Raw genomic sequence first — 26,737 nt, 5'->3', positions numbered from 1 at the left:
GGCGGACTTAGAATTTTTGTCCTGGAAGACAGCTTTCCTAATAGCCATCATTTCGGCTAGGAGAGTTTCTGAGCTTCAAGCTCTGTCTGCCGTACCTCCCTATTTGGTCTTCCATAGGGATAGGGTTTCTCTCCGTACTAACCCTTCCTTCTTACCTAAAGTGGCATCTGAAGCAAACATAAACCAGTCCATTAATCTGCCCGTTTTCTTTCCCAACTTCCAAAATAAAGGTGAATACAAACTCCACTTGTTGGATGTTCATAGACAACTTTGCTTTTATCTTCATAGAATGAAGTCTTTCCGCAAGACTGACCAATTGTTTGTTTCTTTTTCCAAAACGTTTATGAGAAAAGCTATTTCTAAAGTTTCTTTAGCCAGATGGATCACTGTTTGCATTTCACATGCTTGCAAAGCAAAAGGTTTATTACCTCCTGGTATAGTTAAGGCTCACCAGGTCCATGGCGACTTCTGCTGCTTTTTGGTCCAGGGTACCTTTGGACGATATTTGCGCAGCAGCGACATGGGCCAATTCACATGCCTTCCTTTCCCATTACAAATTGGATCTGATTTCGAGGGGTAGAGCATCCTTCAGCTCTGCGGTGCTCAGGAATATCCTTCCATTAGGGCCTCCCTGGATCGGAGTAGCTGGGGACTCTGTCCTACAGGTTGCAGATAAAATGAAGTTAACTACTACAGATAAACAAGTTATGTACTCACCATAACGTTCCATCTGAGTAGTTATACTTCTGCAACATTCCCTCCCTCCATCCCCCGGACCTTATCCTGTTTTCATGTTGGTTATTGGGTTGAGTTGCATATATATATTGTTAGTTGCAGCAAACTCGATCTGAGGGAAGATAGGAGATGGTAGGCCATTATGGGTAAGGGGAGAAGCTTGGAGCAGATGTTAGAAAAAAAGTTGCCGGCTCGGATCCGTATACCCACAGGTTGCAGAAAAATGAAGTATAACTACTCAGATGGAACATTATGGTGAGTACATAACTTCTTTTTATGTGCCTTCTTCACACACTTTCACTTCTAAAGGCCAAAAGTCAGCCTCCTCCACAGTCTGCATCAGAGGTGTTGCCACAGCACCTTGTCATCCCTCCCCCCCATGTGCACAGAAAGGTGAGCAGTAGTAAAGGATGGCATTGCAAAATTCACTTGGGTTGCTCATCTCCTGTACATGCAGATATGAATAGGGCTTAGCAGAAGTAGATCAGACTTGTGTATATTAACACAGAGTTTGGATATACAGCCAGTTGTCAGAAGCAGGTAATACATACATGGCTGTTAATGTCAGAGTTGTTACTAGTGAGATGTTTTATAGTAGTGGGAAGAGTGTGACATGTATATATCTAACTTTCTTAACTGGGTGGGTGCACTTTGTCCAAAAACCCTTTTCAGTCACAAACCAGGCCATTAGGCGAAGTCATTTACAGTAACAAAATGTCAAACAGCGCAATGATACATACAATGCAGTTAGATTTATTAAGGCATACCTTTACATGCAAGGAACCCCTAGTAGCTGTTGATGACAAAAATCTTTGTTTCCATTAAGAATTTGATTGTTAACTGTAAAAGAATTGATGACAGTCCATGAAAACGATGAAGATGTTGGTTAGGTGAGCACCAATGACACAGCAATTTAATACCATCAGAAAATACAGAGAGATCAGGAAGGGATGACAGATAAGGAATAGTATAAAGAGTTTTCATTAACCGAAGACCAACATGTAAATGGTGTATCGTATGTTGTGTACCCATCTGTTTGATTACTTCATGGGAGCTGTATTGCTTACTGAAAAAGATTTTACTCATTGGTGTGATGAAAGGGAGGAGTCTGCAGATTTTCAATATGGGGGGTATGCTGAAGCTTGCTTATCTGGAGTACATAAGCTGTATTGTCAAAGTGATTTCTGAATTTGGGAACTTGAATGAATTGGTTCTGGTTGTTACTCTTGTGGACGTGAGTTAACTAGAAAAGCTGCACTTTAGTTTCTAGAGGTTAGCATTCAAATTTTTAATGATATACAGTGATGGGTAGATGAGGCAGACTAAGTTAGTTGCATACTTTTTGGTCATAGCTGAAAAGGATCAGTAGACTAGTCCACTTACCCAGTCAACACATTGTAAATTAAATACTTGGCTTTTTCGTAGTAGTTAAGTAGTTACATTTAATTTGCTGAAAGAGAATGCTGAGATGTTAAGTATAAAGTGACTCAACAGTAGCTTGGGAAGGATGAAGGAGAAAGGAGGTAAGCAAACTTTTTTCTTTTGGATGTTTTTTAATACTAAGCGGTTTGTGAGTCTTTGTTATAGACTGGTGCATATGGACCACAAGTTTCATATTTTGGTCAGTTTGTGCATCTATGAAGCTATTTTAGAGTATTCTGCTGATTGATACATATCATTAGTATCATCCTCCTCCTAATCAATCATCATCCCCTCCTTTTTACATTTTAACATGGAGGTCAGAATGTTATCTTTACTGTCACCACCTCTCTTGATTTAGATCCAAGTTCCTACGTTTTTGACAGTCATTCCCAACTGTTGTATGTTTTCTGTCACACACTCCATCCATCAATCCATCAGGTGAATGTCCTCATCTCTTCTTGCCTTCTTCCTGTCTTTTTAAAATTTTCTTCCACAGATCACCTTCTGTTTTACCACACGTGTGATGAAAGCACTGCAAACTGTTCTTCTGACATTTTCTGCAGTTGATATTTGGCTTCTGCTCTGATGTCCTTATTTCTCTGCCCCACAAAATCATCCTACCACACATTTCAGGTACTTCATCATCACTTCAAGCTTCCTCGGCTGTTCTGCCTTAACTGCCCTGATTTCTGTACCATATATCACTACTGGTCACATCACTGTGTTGTACAGTTTACTTTTTAGCTTCTTTTGCATTCTTCTGTCACACACTATCCCTGATGCTACTTTTTTTTTTTTTTTTTTTTAACCAATTGGCTGAACCACCTCTAATTCTGCTTTGACCTCCTCATTCAAACTTCCTTTATCCTCAACCAAATACTTGAAGCTATTAACCCTTTTGACTGTTTTCCCCTTCTGCCTTAATTTTCACTTCTTATTTCCCCCATTAGTTGCCCTGAACATTGTCTGGTCTGTACTCTTTCGTCCTTTGTGCTTTCAGTTTTTGCATTCTTGTTCCCTATCATTTGCTGAAGTTCCAGTTTGAAGTTTGCTTATAGTGCCACAGTCTCTGCACAGCAGCTTTGTTGATTGTCTTTTCTAATCTATTGCTAATGTAGGCCGTGTGGGCTCAGACCTGAACACTGATGCCTACTTGTTTCCCTTGGGTACCCCTCTGTGAGCCAAACTCTGTTATTGTGTGTTTGCACATAGTCTACACTGATTCTGTGTTTCTGGGACTTGGAACCATTGCTGGACTATCCAAACAGGCTTTCTTGGGACCTTGCCATACTTTCTGCTAACTAGGAATGCCCAGTTGCACTTTTTCCTCACCTCTACCTTCTTCTCTACAACATAGGGATAGTTGTGTCTCATCCTGATTTAATTGGAACTTGTCACCTTAGTTTCTACTACTTTGCGTATTGTCAGTCACCCTGTCCATCACTTTCATAAAGGGTGACAGCAGTTTAATACCTTCATACTGCTTACAGTTGTAACTGTCCCATTTGTTCTTGTCCACTGGCACTAGAATGATTACTCAGCAGTCCTCTGGGATCTAACTTGCTCTTTCTGTATTTTTCCATTCCATGATGAGTGCTCTTACAGACTATTTCTACCCTTGCAGAACCAACATCCTGATCTTATCTACCATAACTTCATTTGATCCTGCTGTTGTCCCTTTTTCTTAGCATATACCCTGTAGCAACACTGTGATGGCAAGGAACAGAGAGTGTTCAGGCTGGAAGGATTGATGTACATTCTTGTGAAAGTTTTCTTCACAGCAGTCTGGCACTGCTTTTTGTGTGAACCAGCCTTTTCCTATGTACTGGCTAAAGAGAAAGTTGTAAACATTAGGATATGTGGATAGAGTGGGCAGGGGGTATAACTGGGCTTTCATTTACCATGGGCAGTATCACCTTCCTAAACGGGAGTGCAGTGATATGCCAGCCAATAAAGCAATATCTAGACTTAATGTCTCTGTCCAGGGTTAGCCTTGCTGTGAACATACAGTACAACTCCTTCTGGGAAAGAAGAGGAAGACTAGACAGAGTTCGATTTTTTTTTTCCCACCTGGATCATCACATTCCATTATACACTTCTGTGAATAATATGTGCATTTCTTAACTTTAAATGCCTATTCCAGTTTGTGAAACAGCAAACAAAATAAACTCATGAATAATACGTGGATTGGGGAGTGACTTGTGATAGTTTCACCATACCTGTGCAGATTTTAATGCTACTGATACACATTTCTTTTAACTGATGGGTAGGGCTTCTTTAGTGTGTCCCAAAAGGGTTGTCATCCTGTCTGTTTATAATTGTAATGCATTACAGCACCCCATTTAGGAAATAAATTTGGGTTTGAGCAGAGGCTGTAGAATGCAATAAATGGCTGAACCAGAATGCATATTTACTGTATGAGAAAGTTGTTTTAGAATTATAGCACATAGCAATGCATTTTCTAAAGGTATAGCACATTCTTGAAGTACAGGCTCATTAATTGAGAGGGATATTGTGGCAGGATAGGAATCCTTTTATTACTGCAACTAAAATAGGAAGGAATTTTTAGAAATTACATCTGCAAAGGCAGACTGCTGGACTTGAAATTAATTCATTGTATTTCATACCTAATTCCATTCATACTGCGTGGTCTGTGTGCATCTTACTCGGGCAAATTACACTAGAAGATGATATTTTATTTTCAGCAGTGATGTTTGGAATTTTAATAGAATTTATTGAATATAATGTACTGCAAGAGAATCTGAAAGACCGTGTCTTCATGGGTAAATGTGTGTCTACGATATATATATATATATATATATATATATATATATATATATATATATATATATATATATACACACACACACACACACACACATACACACACACACACACATATATATATATATATATATATATATATATATATATATATATATATATATTTTTTTTTTTTTTTTTTTTTTTTTTTAAGCTTGAATATGAGCCATCATTTGTTTTTGTTTAGGAAATATTTGTCTAGACCCAAACTAATATTGCCTGAAATGAGTAAAGTACTGTGAGATTAATAAATGTCAGAGTTGCACATCTGTCCTTTGCAAGAAGGCTGGTAACCATGGCTGCAGTGTTCACTAAACCAGTTTCTAAGGTCAAAATAAATAGTGTTCCAGGGCTCCTTACTGAATTTGTTTTAAAGTTCATCACTGGTGTCAAGCCTAGCTTCTTTAAAATAAAACTGGAATAACTGAGTTAACTCTTATTAGTGTTCTTTTGCAGTTCCTTTTCCATTATAAATTTAGGTGTAAGCTGTAATATTTCATTGTAGATGACTATGTTATGAATATAATTTGTGGGTCATTCATTAACCATTTTGTTTTGGGTTTCAGGAGGATTTTTTAAGTCGACAGCATGATCTTTTTGTTTGGGGGAGGTTGTCGTTTAGTGCCTTAATTACTATATTATGGACACTCTAATTTTTTTTTTTTTTTGGTGGGGGGGGGGGCATCTGTTTTCTGTTGGTCATTTAAAAATGTTCATAGAGTCTGGGTTAAGCCTCTGTAAGAACTAGACAGAGTCTGTTTTTGTATTCCAGGTTCATTACAAGTTGTTACCCTGATCATGGCAGCATATGACCTGAAATGTAATCTTTTAAAACTGCTTGGTCTTGACAGTTTCAGGGATTTTTGCTTATCTCCATATGTCTGAAGGGTGCCTGATTTTGCCTCCTATTTTTAGACTGCGCCCTGTGAAATGTGTTTTTCTGATTAATCGTTGAGTATTGTAGTCATTAAATAGTAGCAGACATTTTTGAGTTTGACTTCATATCCTTCAGAAAATGCATGCTAATCTAAAACTTGTTATTCTAGCAAATAAGTTTATAAGAGCAATATTTAAAATCTGTCACTGATTTTGGACCTTTGCATCTCCGCCACATTATCTTTGACGTTTTTCCTAATTCTTCCAGTAAGAGTTGAAAGCTACATTTTTTATTTGTATTTTCTGTTAAAAAGGCAGCCTCAGTTGAACTGTGGAGTACTGATGTAATAATATTGTGTAAGTACATGGCTCAGTGATGCTTGCTTATACCTTTTAGTTTAGCATAGAGGATTAAGGCTGTGAACGAGCTTTATCGTGTAGTCTGTGGTTTGATTCTTTCATTCTCCATTTGCCTATTGTTCCTCTATGAGCAAGTCACTTAAGCAGAAAGTGCTGTCATGTAACCCCCCGCCCCGAAAAGAGTCTTGTGTATTGTGAGTTTGCTCATTTAATGAAAAGGGAAGAATCTGATCAGAAATACTAAATTGCTCAACTTAATTGAAGATATATTTTTTTGTTGTTTTAGCAGATGATGTCTGCTTTTATGCTGCTTTGTCACAGCAGCCCTACCTTGTGTTCAGGAAAGGATATTTGTTGTGAAAGACTCCTGGTGACATACGTGGCAAAGCAGATAACATGCCTATATGGAGGAAACATAATTTGGCTGATTTCTTTTTGCTTTAGGGCTAGGAGTCTGTGAAGAGACTGAATTTGTACTGTAGGCATATGAGGGTATTGTTTAATTATTACAAAGAGGAATATGCCATTATTCACATTGATGTGACAAAAAGTCAGATCTCTGCACATCTGTGTCCAGAACGATGCACCCAAAGGTTATCATTCCATACAGAGCACCACAATTTCTCCTTGTTTTAAGTAGAATATTTGGTGAATTTGTTTATTACAAAGGACTTTACTGTATGTACTATACGTGTACACATTTTCAGATGTACAGTGGTTTGGAAGGGTCTAAGGGTTCAGTGATGTATTCCGAAAAGGTATAAGGAAACTAAGATGGTGCTGTTTGTGTGCCTCATGCAGTAAAAGTAATGGACCATGGGATTAGTGCTCAAAGTAAGGGATATCAAAGGGCAAACGGTGATGGAAGATGCTTGTAGGCGTGACAGAGGTACTGATGAATCTTGATGAAGTAGTGTTAGGGTGATAGAAGTGGATATCATAAGTCACGTTCCAGGGGCACATATTCTGTGTTTAAATGATTACGGGAGGCACGTAATTTGTGCGCAGCAAAAGAATGGGACTTTGGGTTCAGTCTTTTGTGATGTCATGGCAGGAGGGTTCAACTCCGAGAAAACTTTCTGGGGTCTACCCTTGTCAATGAAATAAAATTCAAAAGGTGCATACTTGTTGTTTTAAACTTTGTAATTTGGCATTTGTATGTGGTATAACATTTGTATGTGGTATAATTTGGTACTTTATTTAGGTTGTACACAATTTCAAGGGTTAGTTACTTTCATTTGTTTTAATAATACAGACATTTCATTTTTACAGTTTTGGGTCCTCTTATGGATATTTTTAGCACATCTATTACGTTATCACACTTTAAACAAAGTCATAGGTGCACACACATTTATAAAAAAAAAAGAATATAAACCATATTGTTCCATAAACTTGTATAATGCATGAAATTAGCAGTCATTCACTCCAACATTATTTAGATTGCTTAGTTCCTGCCTTCAACTAGACTGCGGTGGGGGTGCTGCGGTAGCGTTGTCTCCTCATAGCAAGACGTCCCGTTCGATTCTCAACTAGAACGTCTTCTGTGTGGAGGCATAAGTGAATGGGGCGTGCCTTTGTTGAAGGTTGTGCGTCAGGGCTGGTAACCCGGTACGTAAAAATTCACTACCAATCATTAGCGGACCGGAGTTCCGCTGTGGCGACCCCTAACCGGGAAAAAGCCGAAAGACACAAACAAACAAGTTCCTGCCTTCAACTCCTCATCCTAGATATTTTTCTGCATGTATTGATCTCTAGTTATCGTAGCATTAAGTCACAAAAGGCAGCATATTACAGTTGAAATACACTTACACTGAGGTACTTAAGAAATCCTTGCCCATTCCATTTTTTTCTATGTAGTGTACCCCTTCTTTTTTCTGAAGATACCAACATGAAGTTATTTTATCACTTTACAATGTTCAATACTTTACTTAAAGTTGGTTTACATTTTGATGTCTACTTGTAATTGCTCTTTTGCAGCCAATGGAATTAAACCTTAAGGCCTTGCCGTGCCTGAGCAGTTCAGATCCTATATCCTAGCTCAAAAGAATATTTTCCTTTCTTATGATCATTTGCTTCCCCAATAGTTCTGACAAAAAAATAAAACTCCGTAGCCAATTTTTAAAATCTGCCCACACATTACATTCCAAAAAACTGTTTTCCCATCCGTCTTTTGATTTCTAATCACTACTCCAGCATTTGCTATCTACCTGAAGAAAAAAATCTCTGAAGTCTGCTTGGGATACAATTCTAGTGTGGGTCGTAAAGGGATTGATTTGTAGGATGAGTAGAAGTCTTGTCAGCATTTGAAATGTGTACTACTGTTGCTAGTATAACTAGAGATGATCTATGTTACAGTAATTTTATGTAAGTCTGGATTATCTAACCTTTTAAGAATTAAGTCTGCCGCTAGTGTTACATGCTTTTAAGTCTGGAAAGACAGAGTTATCCATCATGCATATGTTTATCTGTTATATTTAGGAATGTAAGTAGAACAACCTTAGTATCTTGGATGAAAACCCTGTTGTGTTGGAGCAGGTAGATTGTCCCTTTCTAGATGTCCTAGTTGGTATATGTTTATGTTTACATTTTTCAAGTATTTTTGATACTGGCGGTAGCAAGTCAGTTAATCTATAGTTGTATAGTTCTGCTGAGTTGCCACTTTTGTGGTGTGGGATTATGTATGACTAAAAAAAAAAAAACGGAGAAGCTAGTGGTCTTAAAACTTTGTTGATGAGCTCAGTCACAATAATTTCCAAAAAATCATGAAACCAAGTGTTCCAAAGCAACAAGTCTATTTGTCATACACAAGTGAATCCTCAGTAACCTATTTAATATATTAGAAGTAAATATTTCTGATTTTTTTTTTTTACTGAGGAACTCCTCAATGAAGTTTTAAGACCAGTAATTTCTCTGTTTTTTTATTTTTCCCTCATCACTCATGGTGATGAGGTTGGAACTAGACAGATTCCTGTACTTGTTTATCTTTCGGGTTGTATATGATTCTTTCCAAAGTTTTGAGATGTAGTTTTCCTGACTAGATCTATTTGAGATTTGCTGCAGGGTAAGCTATTCCTTCTGCCTCATACTGTTGGTATTCATGTAGCAGATTAGAAGGTGCTAAAGTGGTAGGTTTTATTTTTAAGTAATCTTTTGATATTGCCTGTAGTGAGTGCATGAAGGTTGTAACTTTAATGTCGCCCCATGATAGTGGGGAATTATGATAGTCTTTTACAGAAATGTTGCAATTTGAACTCTCATTTATTGGAATTGGTTAACATTGTAACTGGTTTCCTCGGGATTGAGTTTAGTTGGGTTTTTCCCAGGTGTGTGTTTATACATTTCTATAATTTGTTAGGATTTTTTGAAGAGGATTTTTTTTCACTTCAATTAGTGTGTGTTGGAGACGATTACAAGTTGGTCTACTGTGATTTGTATTTTGGCAGATCTTTGCATTTAGAGCTGGTTTAACAGGTATTCTTCTGGTGAAAGAAGGTCTGCTGCTGCCGTTCTGAGCAAAACTTACCTTTAACTGCAAGGTAAGTGTGTGTTTTTTAATTGACCAGTGGGCTCTGGTTTGTTTATTTAAATTGTGTGTTTGCTGATGTCGATGCTGTCTTTGCCTGGGACCATATCAGCATGCATGAAGACATCTACTTTGACGTTACCTCAAAACCTGATCCCCACTACACCTGTGGTATGTTGAGCATAGTTGTGTATGGCTGAGAGCTACTTTTGATATATTCAACTGTACTCCTTGGTTTATAAAAATGTAAAATGTATGCTACATCTGTCACTGTCAATGTTTGTTAAACTGAGTTTCTTGCAGTGTGAACACTATTTGACCGAGCACAGTTGCACACTGTTGCAAGAGTTCAGTATCATTGCAGCCACACAAGGCTCCACAGTGTTAGGGACAACCGCTGCTTAGTACACTTGCATGTAGTAACCCTACATGTTTAGCATGGAGTTTTGCTGTTGCCATAGGCATACTGCACACTTCCCCATTGCACTTATCTGTCTGCTGTTGTGACAAGTTGCTAATTGTTGATGTAAACTGTTAATTGGGACATTCATTTACTTTCTGCTATTGTGGCATCCAAGCCAAATTAATAGTTGTTGCTGTCAGTATTAAGTTGTACTATTGCCTTTATTGATTTTCGTATCACCAGTTGATGACATTGTAATTGAATTTCTCTGCTGTTGTAGCAACTGAGCCTGTTGCTATATTTTATCTGCAAAACTGTACTGCTGTCACTGTTATCCTGCTTTTAAATCACTTATCAAGACTGCCTTCATTATAATCAAAATTTTGTTATTGTTACTACTCATTGTGTTGCAGCTTTATTTTTGTGTAAACTGAGTCGGTCTATAAATCTGTAACACTGAGCCTGACCTCACCATTAACTCTGTAGTTGTCAGGTAAGTGGACTTGCCGAGGCACTTTACAGTGTACCTACCCCTCACTCCAAATTAATAATTAATATAAAAACACAAGCTCTCCAATAGTGACCTCCTTATTCACCACTCACCACAGATGATCAGGTCACAGTTCCAACACCAGCCTGATAGCTTTAGGCACCTTGAGGAAATGTAACAACTGCCTCATGCTTACTGAAATTGTCACCAGAGTCCTCGTCCCTTCACTAAAGGTGTACATATGACTTGGTTATTGTGCATGTGGAAATGAGCAACTTGAGGCTCATCCTGTGGATCATGTGACATGATGGAGCAGTCAGGTTTATACATCAGAGGTTTGGATGAAACTTCTCTTGAACAGCATCTTACCATTTCCGGGAGTGATACCTTAAGGCTAACAAAAGAAATTTGACTTTAACTGATGACTTAGTTATTTTTACCACTCTAAGGGGGGAGCCCATTATATGTACATCCTGGCCTGGGATGATTGATAACCCGACCTACTTTGCTAGGGATAGCCCGCACCTCTCTCTCGCTATGGTTTTCTTATTTTGCAAACTTTTTTTCCTCCCCATAGTGCTAGGTTTAGTCAAGCTCTGCCTCCTTAAACTATTAGTACAGTCAAACAAAATCAAGACTATATAAAGGTAGCACTGCTCAGTGGTAGAAGTCTAAATAAGATGTTGCATACCTTGCAGGTTTTCCTGGCCCTCAAAAATGTAGATATCTGCATAAATACAGAAACGTGGTATCACTGTAGTGATAGCATCCCCTTAGTGCTGTTTCCTTCCGACCCACCACTGAAAATGGCTATGTTGCTGGAGGGGACCAGTCCATATTCCTAAAAAGCCAAATCACATCTAGACTTGTAAGACAGAACAAGCCTTTGAACTCCTCCGTATCTTAGTTACTGTAAATACGCTTAGCCAAGTGCCATGTTTCCTCTGTGGCTAGCCAACATGATACATTTTCCAGTGTTTTGATGTTATTTGGGGTTGAGTTTAATGGAATGTAATAGCAGCTATGTTTTTTTTGGGGAAGGGGAGATTCATACTGGTGCTTGCTAGGAGAATTGTGATACATCAAGCTTTGGGATTGTTACTACAGGTTGAGTGTTAAAAAAAAAAAAAAAAAAAGCTACACATCCATCTCTCTTACTGATATGTTGAGTCGATATTACATTATATCCTGCTGGTAGAATTTCCTTATGTTTTGGGGTAGACTTTTAACCATGTTAGAGTTAGTATTCATGGGAAATTAATGCTACTGCAACTGTGCAGTTGAGTTATTTTATTTATACTTTGTTGTCTGTGGTAGTAGACAGTTTTTGTTTCAGTCTAGATTCATTGTCTCCATATAGTAGTAGGTTGGCAATTTTTGCTACAAGTTTTTGACAAGTGTAAACTGCATATGTTTATAGTGGTTTCTACAGTATGCTGATTTTTTAATGTCAGAAGGAAAGTGTGACCATTTGAATGGAGGCAGCGAATGCTTTGTGGACACCTCATGCATGTGATCTAACGTACAGATCTAAAGAATTTCTTTCTTCGGTTTCAGTTGTTCCTTATTTTGGGAGTATGGAATAAAGCTGTCATGAGTGGGCTGTCAGATGTATGGGTCCTAATGCAGTGAGGTACATATGTCACAATGTAACATTTTAGATTTGGATATCTCTGTCAGGAAAGGTGTGTGATGTTGAATATATAGCAGTTATCTCCTTTCACTGAGTGGCACAGTGACATAGCAGTTAATGTTGCTGCTTCACAACACTTTGGTTTCCAGTTCAGTTCTTGGCTGGCGTGCTTTGTTTGCACATCCTGTCTTTACCTATGTGAATATTTCTCCAGTAGTCTAGTTTCTACTACATTCCAAAAGCAATGTTGTGCATTTGTTGATCCTTCAAGCTGTCTTTAGTCACACATGTCGTACTTACATGGCAACATGTGTATGTGTATATACTTCCTGTGATTGGCTGGTACTTTAAGGAAAATTAGTCTGTTTCCACATTTTGCTGTTGGCTGCTAAAGCTGTAGTACTCATGGAATGTATCCATTACCGAAGACACGGCTGTACTTACGAATGTAAGTGACATCACTTCTTTCACTTACAGAATGGATTTTTTTAATTTCCTTTGACTAACAAAATTGGAGAAGAATAAAAAAGCTGTATAATCCACAGAATTGCATGAACTATGACTGCTTCCAACAGAAAAACTTATCTGCAGAGCAGCATTCATGTCATGCAGTCAAGGTTGTTCATTATATTTTGAGATAATAAGCAGGCATTGATCTGCAGCTAATCCGATGTAACTTTTTTGTCTATATTGATCCAGTTTCTCTGCCTGAGGGACAAATCAAAAAAAGCTATTTGGTTAAACAGTTCATCATTTAAGACAGATCCCAAATAGTCAGGATGCAGTCTGATGTTAACTGGACAGCTGGGGTGAAGAGTTGGATGCCAGGTAAAGATGGTATTGAACTGAGCTGACCACTAATGCTAATTTATTTAAAGGGAAGGTACCAGTATTGACAGAAGGCTATGGTGTAACTGTATTTAATTGCTTCCTTATAGCTCAGTCATTTTGTAACATCTTGATAGTTTACATTTTATATGTAACTGAGTTATTATTACTGCTGCTTGTTCATCTATCTGTTTATTTATCACAGTTGCTCTAAGAGTTGTACTTGTGTAGACTTTTATTGGCAGTAGCAGTGTAAGTGTTGACAGTGATAAAATATTTTTTGACAAAATGTGGCACTTATTTTATGATCTCTTGAAATTTTTTTCTTGAAAAAATATGACACTTGATTTTTAAAAGGGCATATTATGATCAAGGATATCTAGATAAGCAATCTGCTGGCTTTAAGATGACTTTTTAAAAATATGTCGTTTTTGTTCAGGGATGAAGACTGGCTGTTAGTGGGTTAGGTAGAGAGGGAGGAACTGGGTCTTCCTTAAGAGGATTTTATTCTGCATGTGTGAAAAGGTGGGTGGTTCAGCACCACAGCAGTTAGCATTGCTGTCTGACGGTGCTTGGTTGGGGTGCCTTCTGTGCCATGCCTATATATCTTCCTTGAGTCCATAGTTTCATAGGTGTGTACTAGGCAAATGGCTCTGTATGTAGCCTTTGCAAGCCTAGCCCATAGAAGTGCCCTGGCATCATGCCTCCCGACGTTAGTTCCTAGTGCCTCTATCAAGTAAAGTCACTGGAATGATTCCCGGAGTGAACTTTCTATTTCCCATCCACTCATCAAGATTTCACTTGAAGAGGGTTAGTGAGGTGCTCTGCTTGACATGTATGGGAAGTCTATTCCAGAACATGGGCAGGCTTTGGGTTATGAACCTGTCCCTCCGGTATGGTCTGTTGATTGTGGTAATGAGGTTGAGGTCTGTAGAGCGTGTGGTGCGGAGGTATTGGGATTTCTTTAGATGTAGCATTTCTAACAGAGCTGAGTCAGACATAGCTTTGTAAGTCAAGCAGAGATCGCCTCTTAGTAGATGATATGAGACAGAAAATAACTGGAGTTTTTTGAGTCTGTCCATGTAGGACATGTGGTTAAGGCCTAGGATGTTGCATGCGTCTAGTGAGGTACATGTCTATTTCATTGGATGCTTTGATTTCTTCCCCATAACCAAAAATCATGTTGTAGGTACATAGGAAAGCTTTCATGCTGCTCATAGTTGTGCATGTATTCCCCATAACCAAAAATCATGTTGTAGGTACATAGGCAAGCTTTCATGCTGCTCATAGTTGTGCATGTATGTGTGCATCCAGTAAAAGACTAGCATCCTGTTCAGGAGCGATTTTCTTGCCTGTGCCCACTGAATGCAAATGTAAATGCTCCAGCTTGCCTGATTCAGCAAACTATAAAAAGCAGGTAACTTGAGAAAGAATAAATGATTGTGGGGAAGAGTAACAGTAGAGTAACAGAAGACAAATGATAAAATAGGACTACTTTTTCTTGACTCCTTTTGTCTCAGGCCAACTATACCAGTACATCCTGTGATCACTTACAGACTGTATGTTGCTGATCAACAGTGCATGTTGAGTTAATTTGGAACAGTACGTTTTTCTTCCACCTATGTTTTTTTAACATTGCGTTCATAATTCTTCCCAAATACAAAGCCTACAAGTATTTCATTTTCAAGTGATGGAGGAACAGCAAGACCAGCCTGCCTGTTCACCAAAACACGCACATGTAGATTTGATGTGCTGCACTTGAGATATTAAGTGAAGGCCAAACCCTGTGGTGCACACCCCCACCCCCACCCCCACTCACACACAGCACAGTCTTTTCAGAGAGGGACAGAAATGCAAAAAAAAAAAAAAAACAATAATAATGTGGATTTCTGAAGTTCAGAAAGTTAGATTGATGTGCATGGAAACCCTTCCAGCAGAAATCAGTAAGAGTTCTACTTAATTTTTTTCTTTTGTATGTGGTATTCATTGGGTTGGATTAAAGGGAAGGAAACATTTTGTTTTCAGACAAAATCTGATGATTGAAGTTGTCCCTTGATGATTGCAAACGTTTATGTATAAGAAGATGAAATAAGTGGATAAGGAACTGTCCCTTATACATTACAAACACTCTTAATAGACTTTCTCTTGATATATCCTACTTCCCTTCCTGCTTTACCTACTTTCTAGCCTCACCTCTCTTTAATTCCTTAACATTCTAATGTCCTTTCTTTAATTTATTACACTAACCTTTATCTATCCGAACATTTGACTGAAATTTACTATCTAGTTCTCCTGCCAGAAAAAGTATATAGCTCTTATGACCTATTATTTATTCTGTTATATATTTTTCATGCATCATTATGAAACATGCATATTAGGAACTCTCTTCTGTCTTGTATATAATATATGGTCACCTTTATTGCTTGCATAGCCGGTGTTAGGCACCCGTGGAACCAGTGGCTGCGGGGAGCCCCCGATCACTTGCCCTCGTAAGAGGGCCCCCATGCAACAGCCACAGGTTTCTCCTTCTCCATCATTCAGTCCTCTGTCCTCCACACTTTGTAGATGTCCGCGCAGCTACATAATGTCATCATGCGATCGCAAACTTTTTTCCGTTTTTTTTTTTTTTTTCTTCCAACTTGTCTGTAAGCTGCGCTCAATTAGGTCCGCTTCAATGAAGCAAGGGACCTGATTGACTGCAGCAAACAAGTAAGAAAGTTGCCTTTTTTTATTGATCGGTGAAGATGCATCTTCTACTAAATGTAATGTTTCAGTAAAAAGTGCTCTGCTTTTGTGCATCTGATAGGGTGACAACTTTTTAATGTTCAGATCTTTCCTTATGTGGATGTCCCCAACCATCTGTCTTTCTGGTACTCAACCGAACATCGATTTTCCAAACATCCCTATCAATGGATGTAAATAAATATGCCCTAAGATGGTAACACATTTTGATGGACTCCTGTGCTACATTTTAATATAAATAAACTATAAATAAACCCTAAAATGATAATACATTTTGATGAATGGCTGTACTGCTTTTTTTATGTAAGCAGCTAAACTGTTAGCACAGAAACGTTTGTGATATGCCAGTGAATAAATTAGCAAAATAACTGTCTTGGATCTGCTCCACAAAGGCAGGCAAAACTGATCCCATATTATTTTAGCACTACATATATAATATATGTGTGTGTGTGTGTGTTGGAGTTCCTTACTTGTGTGTTTTAATATACATTTATCATATAGTTCTCAATCTCTCCTCTCTAAAGTCAGGGACAAAGTAAAAAAATAATCATGAGTAAAGCCACACTGTTAAAGACAATTTTAAAATATTGACAGTATTAATTTACAGAACTTATGGAGACATGCTGTAGCTGGATTGGACACTCTAAATTGGCCCTAGGTGTGAGCGAGTGCATGTGTGTGCCTTCTGTCGAAGGTTGGGTGCCGGGCTGGCAACTAGACACCATAAAACTCCACTGCCAATTATGAGCAGACACGTGATCCACTGTGGCGACCCCTAACTGGGAAAAATCCGAAAGAAGAAGATGACAGAAGAAAAGAATTTGTAATACTATGCATTTTGTGCTGAACAAGAAAGCTGTAACTCAAGCATGGAATTGTGTATTGGCTTTATTCCTCACTGAACCCCCATCTCCAAACTGTGGAACACTGCCCCTCAATGTGAAACAACTAGGAAGCTCACAGCGTGGTTAGTAACTGACTCTTTATACTTATAAGAGTGAATTATGATCATATCACCGATCTTAATGAGCATGTTATGTGTTAGAGACATGGATGGCAAGAAATTCACTTTGAGAGCGAAGGTGGAAGGACTTTAAGATTTTTCATACTTAAATGACTCAAAATATTCTTTTATCTAAACAGTATGCAGCTTTAACAGAAAATGATGCCTTACTGTTTAACTTTACAGAGTAATTTAAAATAAGCAGCTATAAATTAAATTCATTCTACTTTTAATAAAAGTAAAATATAGCTGAGGAAGAATCACAATTTACTGCTTTATAAATTAGTTGGAAACAAACTTGCTTATTGAAGCCAAAGGGCATTTCTGATCAGGCATTTCAGTTTGAAAGACAAACTCAGGTGGTTCAGGGCCTACTAGATAAAGCAGTCCAGCATGAATTGATGAGAATGGGTGGCTTGAATGCACAGGGACAGACAGAACAGGATATGAGGACGTCCTGGGTCCACATGGGTGGGGCAACAGACTTCTGTCTGTAAAATACCTTGATAGTAGCCAACACATGGTTCAGAAAGAGGGACAGTCACAAGATCATATTCAAGAGTGGCCAACATGCAACTCAGGTAGACGTCTCCTAATAAGAACTGCACTGTACCATTGTCAATGACTTTTTTTTTTACTATGATGATTGCTGTTTTTTATTATTATAATACCTGATGGTTGTGTATTGTTTGTACTTATACTTTTGAAACATGTCTTTGGAGCTTTTCTCCCCGGGCCTCTATTGAAAATGGACATATATCCAGTTAGACTAGCCCGGTCAACAAATGTAAAATAAAATAAAAATAAACAAGAAAGCACTGGGGTAGAATCAGTGATTGCAAAGTCATCCCCAGTGAAACAGTCAGCCCACAACATAAACCACTGGTTGATACAATCAGCTGCAAACAGTGGTCAGAGAAGGCTCTAAGGTCAACAGAGACCAGGCTGAAGACCTGGAAGTTGACTGGAGAGAAAGTACAGCAGTTCAAGGAATTATTCAGGGCTCTAGCACCCTAAGAAGAAGCGTGGTAGGATGCACACTGTGGGACAGATTAAGAAATGTAAACATAAGATCAGAAGCCAAAGTAGCTCCTATTCCAGAAAATATCAAAGAGAACAGATTACTGTAGTACGGGCACATGTGCAGAAAAGCAGAAGAGAGTGTGGTGAAATAGATTTGGGACAGATAGGAAGTAGTTAAGAGGAAACAAGGGCATCCAACAAAGAGGTGGATGGATTGTGTGATTGAAGATCTGTGACAGTCTGGCATGAGTGTCGAAGAGAGCAGGAGTGTGACATTGAATTGAGAGAAATGGCAACAGCTAACATGACACCCCGACCCCCATGTAAAAAATGTGAAAAAAAGGGGATTGATGTTGATGAAATGAAACAATAAATTTATTGAACCACATTGGCACTTCCCTACTCATGTAGCAGTGTGCATTCCAGCAATGGCTTTAGAGCATAATGACCGATAAGCTTGGTGACATAGATGGAGTAGAACAACACTTAGAGGAAGCCTGGGACAAGGGTAAGGAAGAAGTAAGGATTTTAACTATGGTAAAGGGAAAAGAAGGCGATCATGGGAATTAAGTGGGAATAAACACTTAAAGGCCTTTAATGACCACCCCTATAGTGATCTTTAAATGGTGCTGGATGAGCTTGCCAGGGAAGGGAGTGTGACGGCAATGTGGTAACACTTTATATTCTCCAAGGTAGGGCCCCCAACTTGAAACTTGCTGGGTGCCCCCAAAATGCTAGCACCGGCCCTGATTGCTTGCCTTTATATTTTGCTTATTTTTGTATTATATTTCACATGTTGTACTACATTGTTATTGTCTTAATATTTGTAGCCATTGTTCAGTTTTTAATTCTTTTTAATGTGTACTGTGGAGCTTTTCTCCCGGGGCTTCCACTGAAAATGGGCTCATACCCAGTCGGAATTTTTCAGTAAACAAATGTCAAATTTGCATATATTTTATGATATTCATTTGAGTAATATGCAGTAATCTGAAGAAGTATTGCCCAGAGTTCTGTATTGTATAATTAGTTCTGGAATGTGAATTTAAATGCATGAATTGTTATGTCGTGTGCAGCATTATATTGACAAATCTATATGTGCTTATTGTACATTTTATTTATTTTCAGCTGTGCCTCCAAACATTGCAGACCTGAAGAATCTTGAGGTACTTAACTTCTTCAATAATCAGATAGAAGAGCTCCCAACGCAGATCAGTAGCCTTCAGAAGCTGAAACACCTGAATCTGGGGTATGTGAGACTGAATGGGCTATGCACTGTTATACTGTATGTATTCATGAGATGTTGATTTTGACTGTGGAAGTGGATGTTTGTTCTACCAGCTCTGCCCAGTCTCCTACCTACTGAAGGCAGCAGGTCCTACATAGGCATCACATTAATTATTTTCCTCCAGCAGTTATCAGAATTGCCTTATCCATGATCGGGTTATGGTAATGTTTTTGACTGTACTTGGACTTCATTAAGGCTTTTACATTCATCCATATTGTTATCTTCAGTTGCTGACTTGTTTTTGTATATCTTTTAGAAGTGTTGACTATTTCCCCATCTGTGTTTTTTTAGGAATATGCAACTTAAGCAATTCTAGTGTGTGGCTTCTAGTGCTGACACTAGAATTTGTCTTTCTCTTCTCTGATCTTCCGTTGTCCTGTACACATCCTTGTAAAGATGAAGCCTTCAGAACTACCACAGTGTTTTAGATGAGTAACTTAATCAGCAGAAACAGTAGATGTCCTTCTGTTCTCATGTTGCAGTATTCATAACCTTATGGAGTTGCTGCCTGCAGCACCAGACATCCGGCCAGTATCCCAAAGTCTTACAGTCAGGGTTATCTGCAATGTAGAATGCAGGGGCCATAAACCGACGTCAGCTATAACTGTGACATCTGCATGTACCCAACTCAGAATATTTCTGCCGCAGTGAGAATCAGACGTCCGTCCGCCAGTTCAGAATTACGGTGTTCGCTTAACATCATCCATCCAATTTCAATGGTCGTTCTCCGGCTGTCTGCTCAGAGATAAATACCCTTATGAGAATTGCTTATCTGTTTTTTGTCAGATGTACATGTCTTCTACTAAGGGAAAGTGTGCTTGTGGTAGGCAAATACCTTATAAGGACACACACGAGCAGTGTTTATTTTGTCTGAGGGAGGCTCACGATTATAATGTCTGTAAGATCTGTCAATCCTTTGTTCCGAAAACGCTAAGAAGCTGTCTATCAGCTTTAAAACTTTATTTAGAAAACCAGCACCTCTGACGTTTGGCGTCCCAAATGAAAAGTGGAGCAGGCCCTTCCGACGAGCTCCCTAGGAAGAAGGCCAAGAAAGTTAGGCCTGATGCTTTGGCTGTGCCTCAATCGTCTGGTGTAATCCTCAAGGCGGATATCAGCCCTGGATCGCTCCAGATGCAGGGTACTGCGCAGCAGCAGGGAACCAAATCGGAAGCTGGCTCTGCAAATACCATAGTACATCCTCTGAGGTTTTTCAGCCATCACACCCTGATGGTGAGGGGGAACCAGGTCTCATTGTTTCAGAGGGCCCTGCTTGTACTACAGTCTTGGCAACCACTTTAACATCGGCTCTTAGGCCCACTTCTGCTCCCTCTTCCCCTTTAAAAAGGAAGCAGAAGCACACTTCAAAAGACCTTGCTTCTCCCTGGAATACCTTAACCCAAACTCTGTTCAAGGCTTTTTAGGCTGTTCAGACCCAGATCCCACAGGCAAGCCTACCTGTTGCCCCTCAGGAACTCTCTGAGGAGGAGTCTTCCTCTTCAGATGATTCCTTAATTTATTGCTCCCAGTTGGATTCGCCCAAAGACTTTTGTTATCCCAGGAGAAGAATAATCTCTCACTCCTGATTCCCTGGAGAAGATTTTTCCTTTGGGGATACCATTTCCCTACTCAGACAACATTTCAAATGGGAACTATCCGATGTCTCTTGAGCCAAAAAAAAGATATTTTGAGCTCTTGCAGATGGAGCAGCCCTCACCATCTGCAGTTCTCCCCTTTCTTCCTGCATTTCAGGATGCTTTCTCTGCTGTCTCACAAAGCCCAGAGTTGCAGCCTCCTGCTTCTAAGAGGCCAGACAGATTTTATAAAGTATCCGCTCAGGAGTAGTACCTTTTCAAAACATCCTGCAGCAGATCCTGCTGGGATTGCAGTGTCACCAGATAAGTCTTCTAGGCAACTTCCTTCTTCTTCCCTTTTCCCTACAGATAAAGACAGTAAATTTATGGGCAGGTTGGGGAAGAAAGTTTATACTTCCACTTTGGCCAGTAGGGCTATTACTTATCAGACACATATGGCAAAGTGCGCCTTAGATTCTCTTACCAAGGCCTGTAATCTTCTGTCAGAGGTTCCAGAATCTCCTGTTAAGACTGAAATAAGTACCCTTCTGTCCACAGTTTATCAAGTGACCAGACACTCCAGTGCAACTATGATGCTGTAGAAGCTTCTAAGTCATCTTCTTCTGGCTCTGTATTAAGAAGATTTTCATGGCTGAGACTTCAGCCCTTACCTTTGGATGTTCAAGCTAAGTTGCTAGATGCACCTTTGGACAACAAAACCCTATTTGGAGTTGCCTCTGCAGACCTACTTAAGTCTCTACAGGAAAAAGGTAAAGACTTAAAAAAATGTAAAATATCTACTAGTCTCACCTGTTCCCAGATTTCATAGAAATTAGTGTCAAAAACCTAGCTTTGTCAAGAGACAGTCTTCTCTCACCCTTCTGCTACTCAATCCAGGGGACGCAGACATACCAGCAAACAGTCTGCTGCGAGGTCTTCAACCACCTCCACTCCATCTTCCTTTCGGAGGGAGCCAGACAGAGGCAGTACTCCTCCACTGTGACTCCACCCCCCCATCCCTACATCTTACCCTATCCCTACCCTCCTGGCAAGAAATTACCTCAGACAAGTGGGTGCTTTCCATCATCGAGAGGGGATACTTCGACCTGGTGGGCTACCCTCCCTTACAGGGGAAACCACACCCCCCTCAAAATCAGCTCCCACTCCTCCCACCTATCCTCAGCCAACTTCTGTTTCAGGGTACTATAGGACCAGTATCAGAGGACCGGTAAGCCAAGGGATTTTATTCAAGGATGTTTATGGTCCCAAGAAAAGATGATCCTTGGAGACCCTTCCTCGACTTATCCCACCTCAACCTCTTCCTCAAATTGCCTACCTTCAAAATGCTAACTTTACAGCACCTCATTCCCCTCATACCTCAGCAAGCCTTCATGGTCTCCCTGGATCTAAAGGATGCTTACCTACATATCCCCATCTTTCCCCCTTACAGAAGATTTTTTACGTTTCTCTGTGGGTTCTTCTCATTTGTTGCCTTACCCTTTGGGCTCTCCATAGCACCAAGAGTCTTCACAAAGTGCCTAGCCCTAGCTGTTGCACACTGTAGGGCATACAAATGTATCCCTATTTAGACAACCTTCTTATTTTGCACCAGGATTCACTCATCCTCTCCCAACACTTGGACATGGTGTGCAGGTTCCTACAGAGTCTTGGCTTCACACTAAATGGCCTAAAGTCTCAAATGACTCCGTCCCAAGAACTTGTCTTCCTGGGGTGTAGGATCAGGACAGACTTGATGTCAGTCGTTGTCCCCCCACAGAAAATAGTTTCTTTCTCAGTTCTTCCACTCCCTGCTACTTCTAGCATCCATCACAGCAAGGGAATTTCTCAGGATACTAGGATACATGGCTTCCTTGATTCTCATGATCCCTCTAGCCAGGATGGAAATGAGTTTCAGTGCATCTTGAGAAACTCTTCGAGCCAGCATTCTCATCCCTTGGAAACAAAACTACCCCTTCTTCCATGCCTAAAGAAGGAACTCTCATGGTGGACTGCCACCATTACCCTGAATCCATGGGTACCACTGCAGTCCCCCCACCCAAACAGCATCTGTACACAGACGCATCAGATTTAGGTTGGGGAGCCATGCTTCACCATGCCAGCAGCCAGCACAAAGTTTATGTGGAGTGGTCTATTGAGGAAAGGAAGGACCACATCAACCTGAGAGAGCTAAAGGCCCTATCCTTGGGCATGCAGGGCTTTCAACATATCCTTCTGCCAGGCACCATGCAAGTCATCACAGACAACATGACTGTCCTGTGGTACATAAACAAGCAAGGAGGAACAAAGTCTTACCCCCTCTGCAGCCTGGCAGTCAGAAGAAAATGGGATAGCAGATGACAAACAGATGCCTCTCTTCTGCTCATAGACTTTGTCTCAGAAATCCTACATAGCCAATTATCAGCATTAAATCTTTATCTTGGGAACCAAAGACTCAAAGCAGGTTTGGGAACCTCACATTCTCGGAAGCCCCTGCTCCTCCCTATTCATGCTAGGCTGATGTCCGCTTGTCTTCTGACTGCTCCTACAACCCCCTTGAAAAGGAAACAGAAATCCAAACATTCTGAGCCCCCACAGATGCCTGGCTGGGAATCCTTCTCTCAAAGTCTGTTGAAGGCCTTTCGGACATTACAATCACAGCAACTTCGTCCTACTCCCACTGCTCAACCGATTCATGTGTCTGAGGAAGAATACTCATCTTCTGAGGAGTCCTTCTCCTATGAAACACAAATTGAATCCCCCGAGGAATTCATTACTCCAGAAAACGAGGACTCCATTTCTCCTGAATGCCCAGGAGAAGAATTTAGCTTTGGGGATACTATCTCCCTCATGTGGGAACATTTTAAGTGGCAGGCCTCTGAGGTTTCAGAATCTAAGAAAAGGTACTTTGTCCGTTTGCAAATGGAACAGCCATCTCCCTCAGCTGTGCCTCCCTTACTGCCTGCTTTTCAGGATGCTTTCCTAGCTGCTTCACAGTCTCCTGACACCCAATCCCCAGCAGCTAAACGACCTGATCATTTTTACAGGGTCCCCCAAGACACACAGTTTCTCTACAAGAACCCTCCTGTAGACCCAGCTGTTATAGCTGTCTCTGCAGATAGGACTTCAGACAGTTACCTTCTACTACTCTGTATCCAACTGATAAAGACAGCAAATTTATGGACATGACAGGCAAAAAGGTATATACATCCTCCACTCTGGCCATTAGGGCCCTGAACTACCAATCTCACATGGCAAGGTATGTACCTGACACCATTTCAAAAGCTTCCACCCTTCTGTCTGAGGTTCAGGATTCCCCTATCAGAGCACAACTAAATTCACTTCTATCAACAGCATCCCAAGTGACCAGGCACTCTAAGTGCAGCTATGATGTTGTGGAAGCTGCAGCCAAAGCTGCTGCTTCTAGATCAGTGCTGCGACGTTACTCCTTGGTATGACTACAGCCCCTTCCCATGGATGTTCAAACTAAATGTCTGGATGCACCCTTAGACAATAAGGGCCTCTTCGGACAAGCTTCTGCTGAACTGCTCAAATCCCTTCAAGAGAAGGGTAAAGAGTTACAGAACCTCAAACACCTTCTGGTGTCCACTATTCCTAGATATCATAGGAACTATCTTCAGAAACCCTCCTTTGTAAGAAAGCAATTCTTTCATTCAGCACCACAATCAAAGGGATGTAGACAGCCAAGAAAGACTTCTACTCCCAGATTTCCCACCAGATCCTCTACCACGCCCTTTTAGAGCCAGCCTGACCAACCCAGGCCTCCTCCTCTGTGACTCACCCCTTCTGGATCCATCATTCATCAACTTCTAAATCAAGGCACCATAGAGGCGGTACCCACCCCTCAAAGGAACACATGTTTTTATTCCAGAATGTTCCTGGTACCAAGGAAAGATGGTCCTTGGAGACCTATCCTGGATCTATCCTTTCTCAGTCTCTTCCTTCATGTACCCAGCTTCAAAATGATCACCTTATCTCTTCTCTTGCCTCTTATCCCCTCCCAGGCATTCATGGTAGCTCTAGATCTTAAGGATGCCTACCTCCACATCCCCATTCATCCAGATTACAGGAAATTCCTCAAATTTTCAGTAGGTTCCTGTCATTTTCAATTTTCTGCATTGCCATTTGATCTATCCACTGCCCCAAGAGTGTTTACAAAGTCTCTAGCCCCTTCATTGCCCATTGCAGGACCCAGGGTATAGAAATATACCCATACCTAGACAACTTACTCATCCTGCATCAAGACCGCCAGCTCTTACTCCTTCATCTACAACAGGTGTCAAACACCCTCTCTCTTCTGGTGTTCACGATAAACATAGACAAATCTCACCTGATCCCCTCACAGGACATGATTTTCCTAGGGTGCAGACTCTGCACAGACTGCATGAAGGCTTTCATCCCAGACCAAAGGATTCAGGAACTCTGTCTGTACCTCAACCAAATCCTTACCAAAGCCACCCTGACAGCTCTGGAATTCTTGAGACTGTTCGGCCACATGGCATCCCTTATATCCATGCTGCCTTTGGCAAGACTCCACATGCGCAAAATTCAGTGGGTATTAAAAAAAACCTGTGGACCCAACATTCACAACCGTTGGACTCCCCACTTCCACTTCTCCTATGCCTAAAAAAGGACATCCACTGGTGGATATCTGCAATGTAGACCAACCCAGATACCCTGGGAAAGCTGTATCTAAGCAAACCATTGCCTCATGGATCTACCATGTGAAATACTTAGAAGGCAATATTAAACCCCATTCTACCAGAGCAGCTGCTTCCTCTACTGCCTTCTTCAAAGGCATAGACTCCTCTTCTGTTTTAGAAGCAGCTACTTGGACCTCAGTACACACCTTCACCATACACTACAAGCTGGGCATAGCATCACGTGCTATTGCAGGATTTTCCAGGACCATCCTACAGGGTTTCCTTGACTACACTAACCCTTCCTCCTTCCAGGTTCATACTTAAAGCTCTGGTACTCTTATGAATATTGCAACTTCAGAGTAGAAGGACATAGAATAGTAGTGTAAGAACTTAGCATAGCCTTTAGATGTCCTTCTCTTCTATGTTGCAGTATTCAGTCCCACCCTCTTACCCTCTCTTTCCAACTACTATCCCAGGTATCTCCTGAGGGCAAATTGCCATCATTCCCCCTGGTCTCTACCTACGCTCACATCCTACTGCCCTAGAACTGGCCTACATGCAAGTCTAAGGGTCTCAGATTAGGACCCTCCTTATCAAACCTCATAGGCACTACTGTATGCAGCAAAACAATTCTGATGAGGGTGTGTGCAGATGTCACTTTTATACCTAACTTCGGTTTATGGCCCTGATAACCAACGTCACATGTACTCTCCTGGACTAAGACTTTGGTATACTGGCCGGACGGTGGCGCTGCAAGCAGCAACTCCCTACTGTTATGAATACTGCAACATAGAAGAGAAGGACATCTAAGGTTATGGTAAGTTCTTACACAACTATTCTTTCTACCTAGATATGAGAAAATCTGTCAGACAATCTGACTAGCTTTTGTCTCATTAGAGCCCATGGCAAAGCAGTGTCTAAACACACCACTGCCTCTTGGATTTCTAAGGCAATAGCCTTTTCCTACTCCTTTCATGGAAAGCAGCTGACTTCACCTGTCAAGGCCCATTCTACTAAAGCAGCTTCCTCTTCAGCAGCCTTTTTCAAGGGAATTGATTACTCCTCTATCCCAGAGGCTGCATCTTGGTCCTCTGTACACACCTTTACCAAACACTACAAACTGGACCTGATCTCCAGAACTAGAGCAGGGTTTGCTAGGTTTATCCTGCCGGACCTCATTGACTCTGCTAGACAGCTGTGGTATTCTCCCTAAGGTTATGAATACTGCAACATGAGAATAGAAGGACATAGAATAGTTGTGTAAGAACTTACCATGACCATAGATGTCCTTCTCTTTCATGTTGCAGTATTCATTCCCACCCACCACCTCCTGTTTTCCTTTCTTGATTGGCATTTTCA

At 40.4% G+C, this 26,737-nt stretch overlaps 1 protein-coding gene across 2 annotated transcripts in view; it reads left to right on the top strand.

Moving 5' to 3' along the window:
• The window catches only part of RSU1 (Ras suppressor protein 1), a 1,003,924-nt gene that overhangs the window by 284,046 nt on the left and 693,141 nt on the right, over positions 1-26,737 (top strand). For both annotated transcript variants that reach the window (XM_044067536.1, XM_044067535.1), the window contains exon 4: positions 18,987-19,107. In XM_044067536.1, the coding sequence (XP_043923471.1) occupies positions 18,987-19,107 (121 nt within the window). The remainder of the gene's footprint in view (positions 1-18,986; positions 19,108-26,737) is intronic.

This window comes from Protopterus annectens, chromosome 3.part1, assembly GCF_019279795.1.
Source record: "Protopterus annectens isolate FY-2018-M chromosome 3.part1, PAN1.0, whole genome shotgun sequence".
NCBI lineage: Eukaryota > Metazoa > Chordata > Ceratodontiformes > Protopteridae > Protopterus > Protopterus annectens.
The sequence above is the reverse complement of the archived record's forward strand: the minus strand, read 5'-3'. Positions and strand labels throughout refer to the sequence as shown.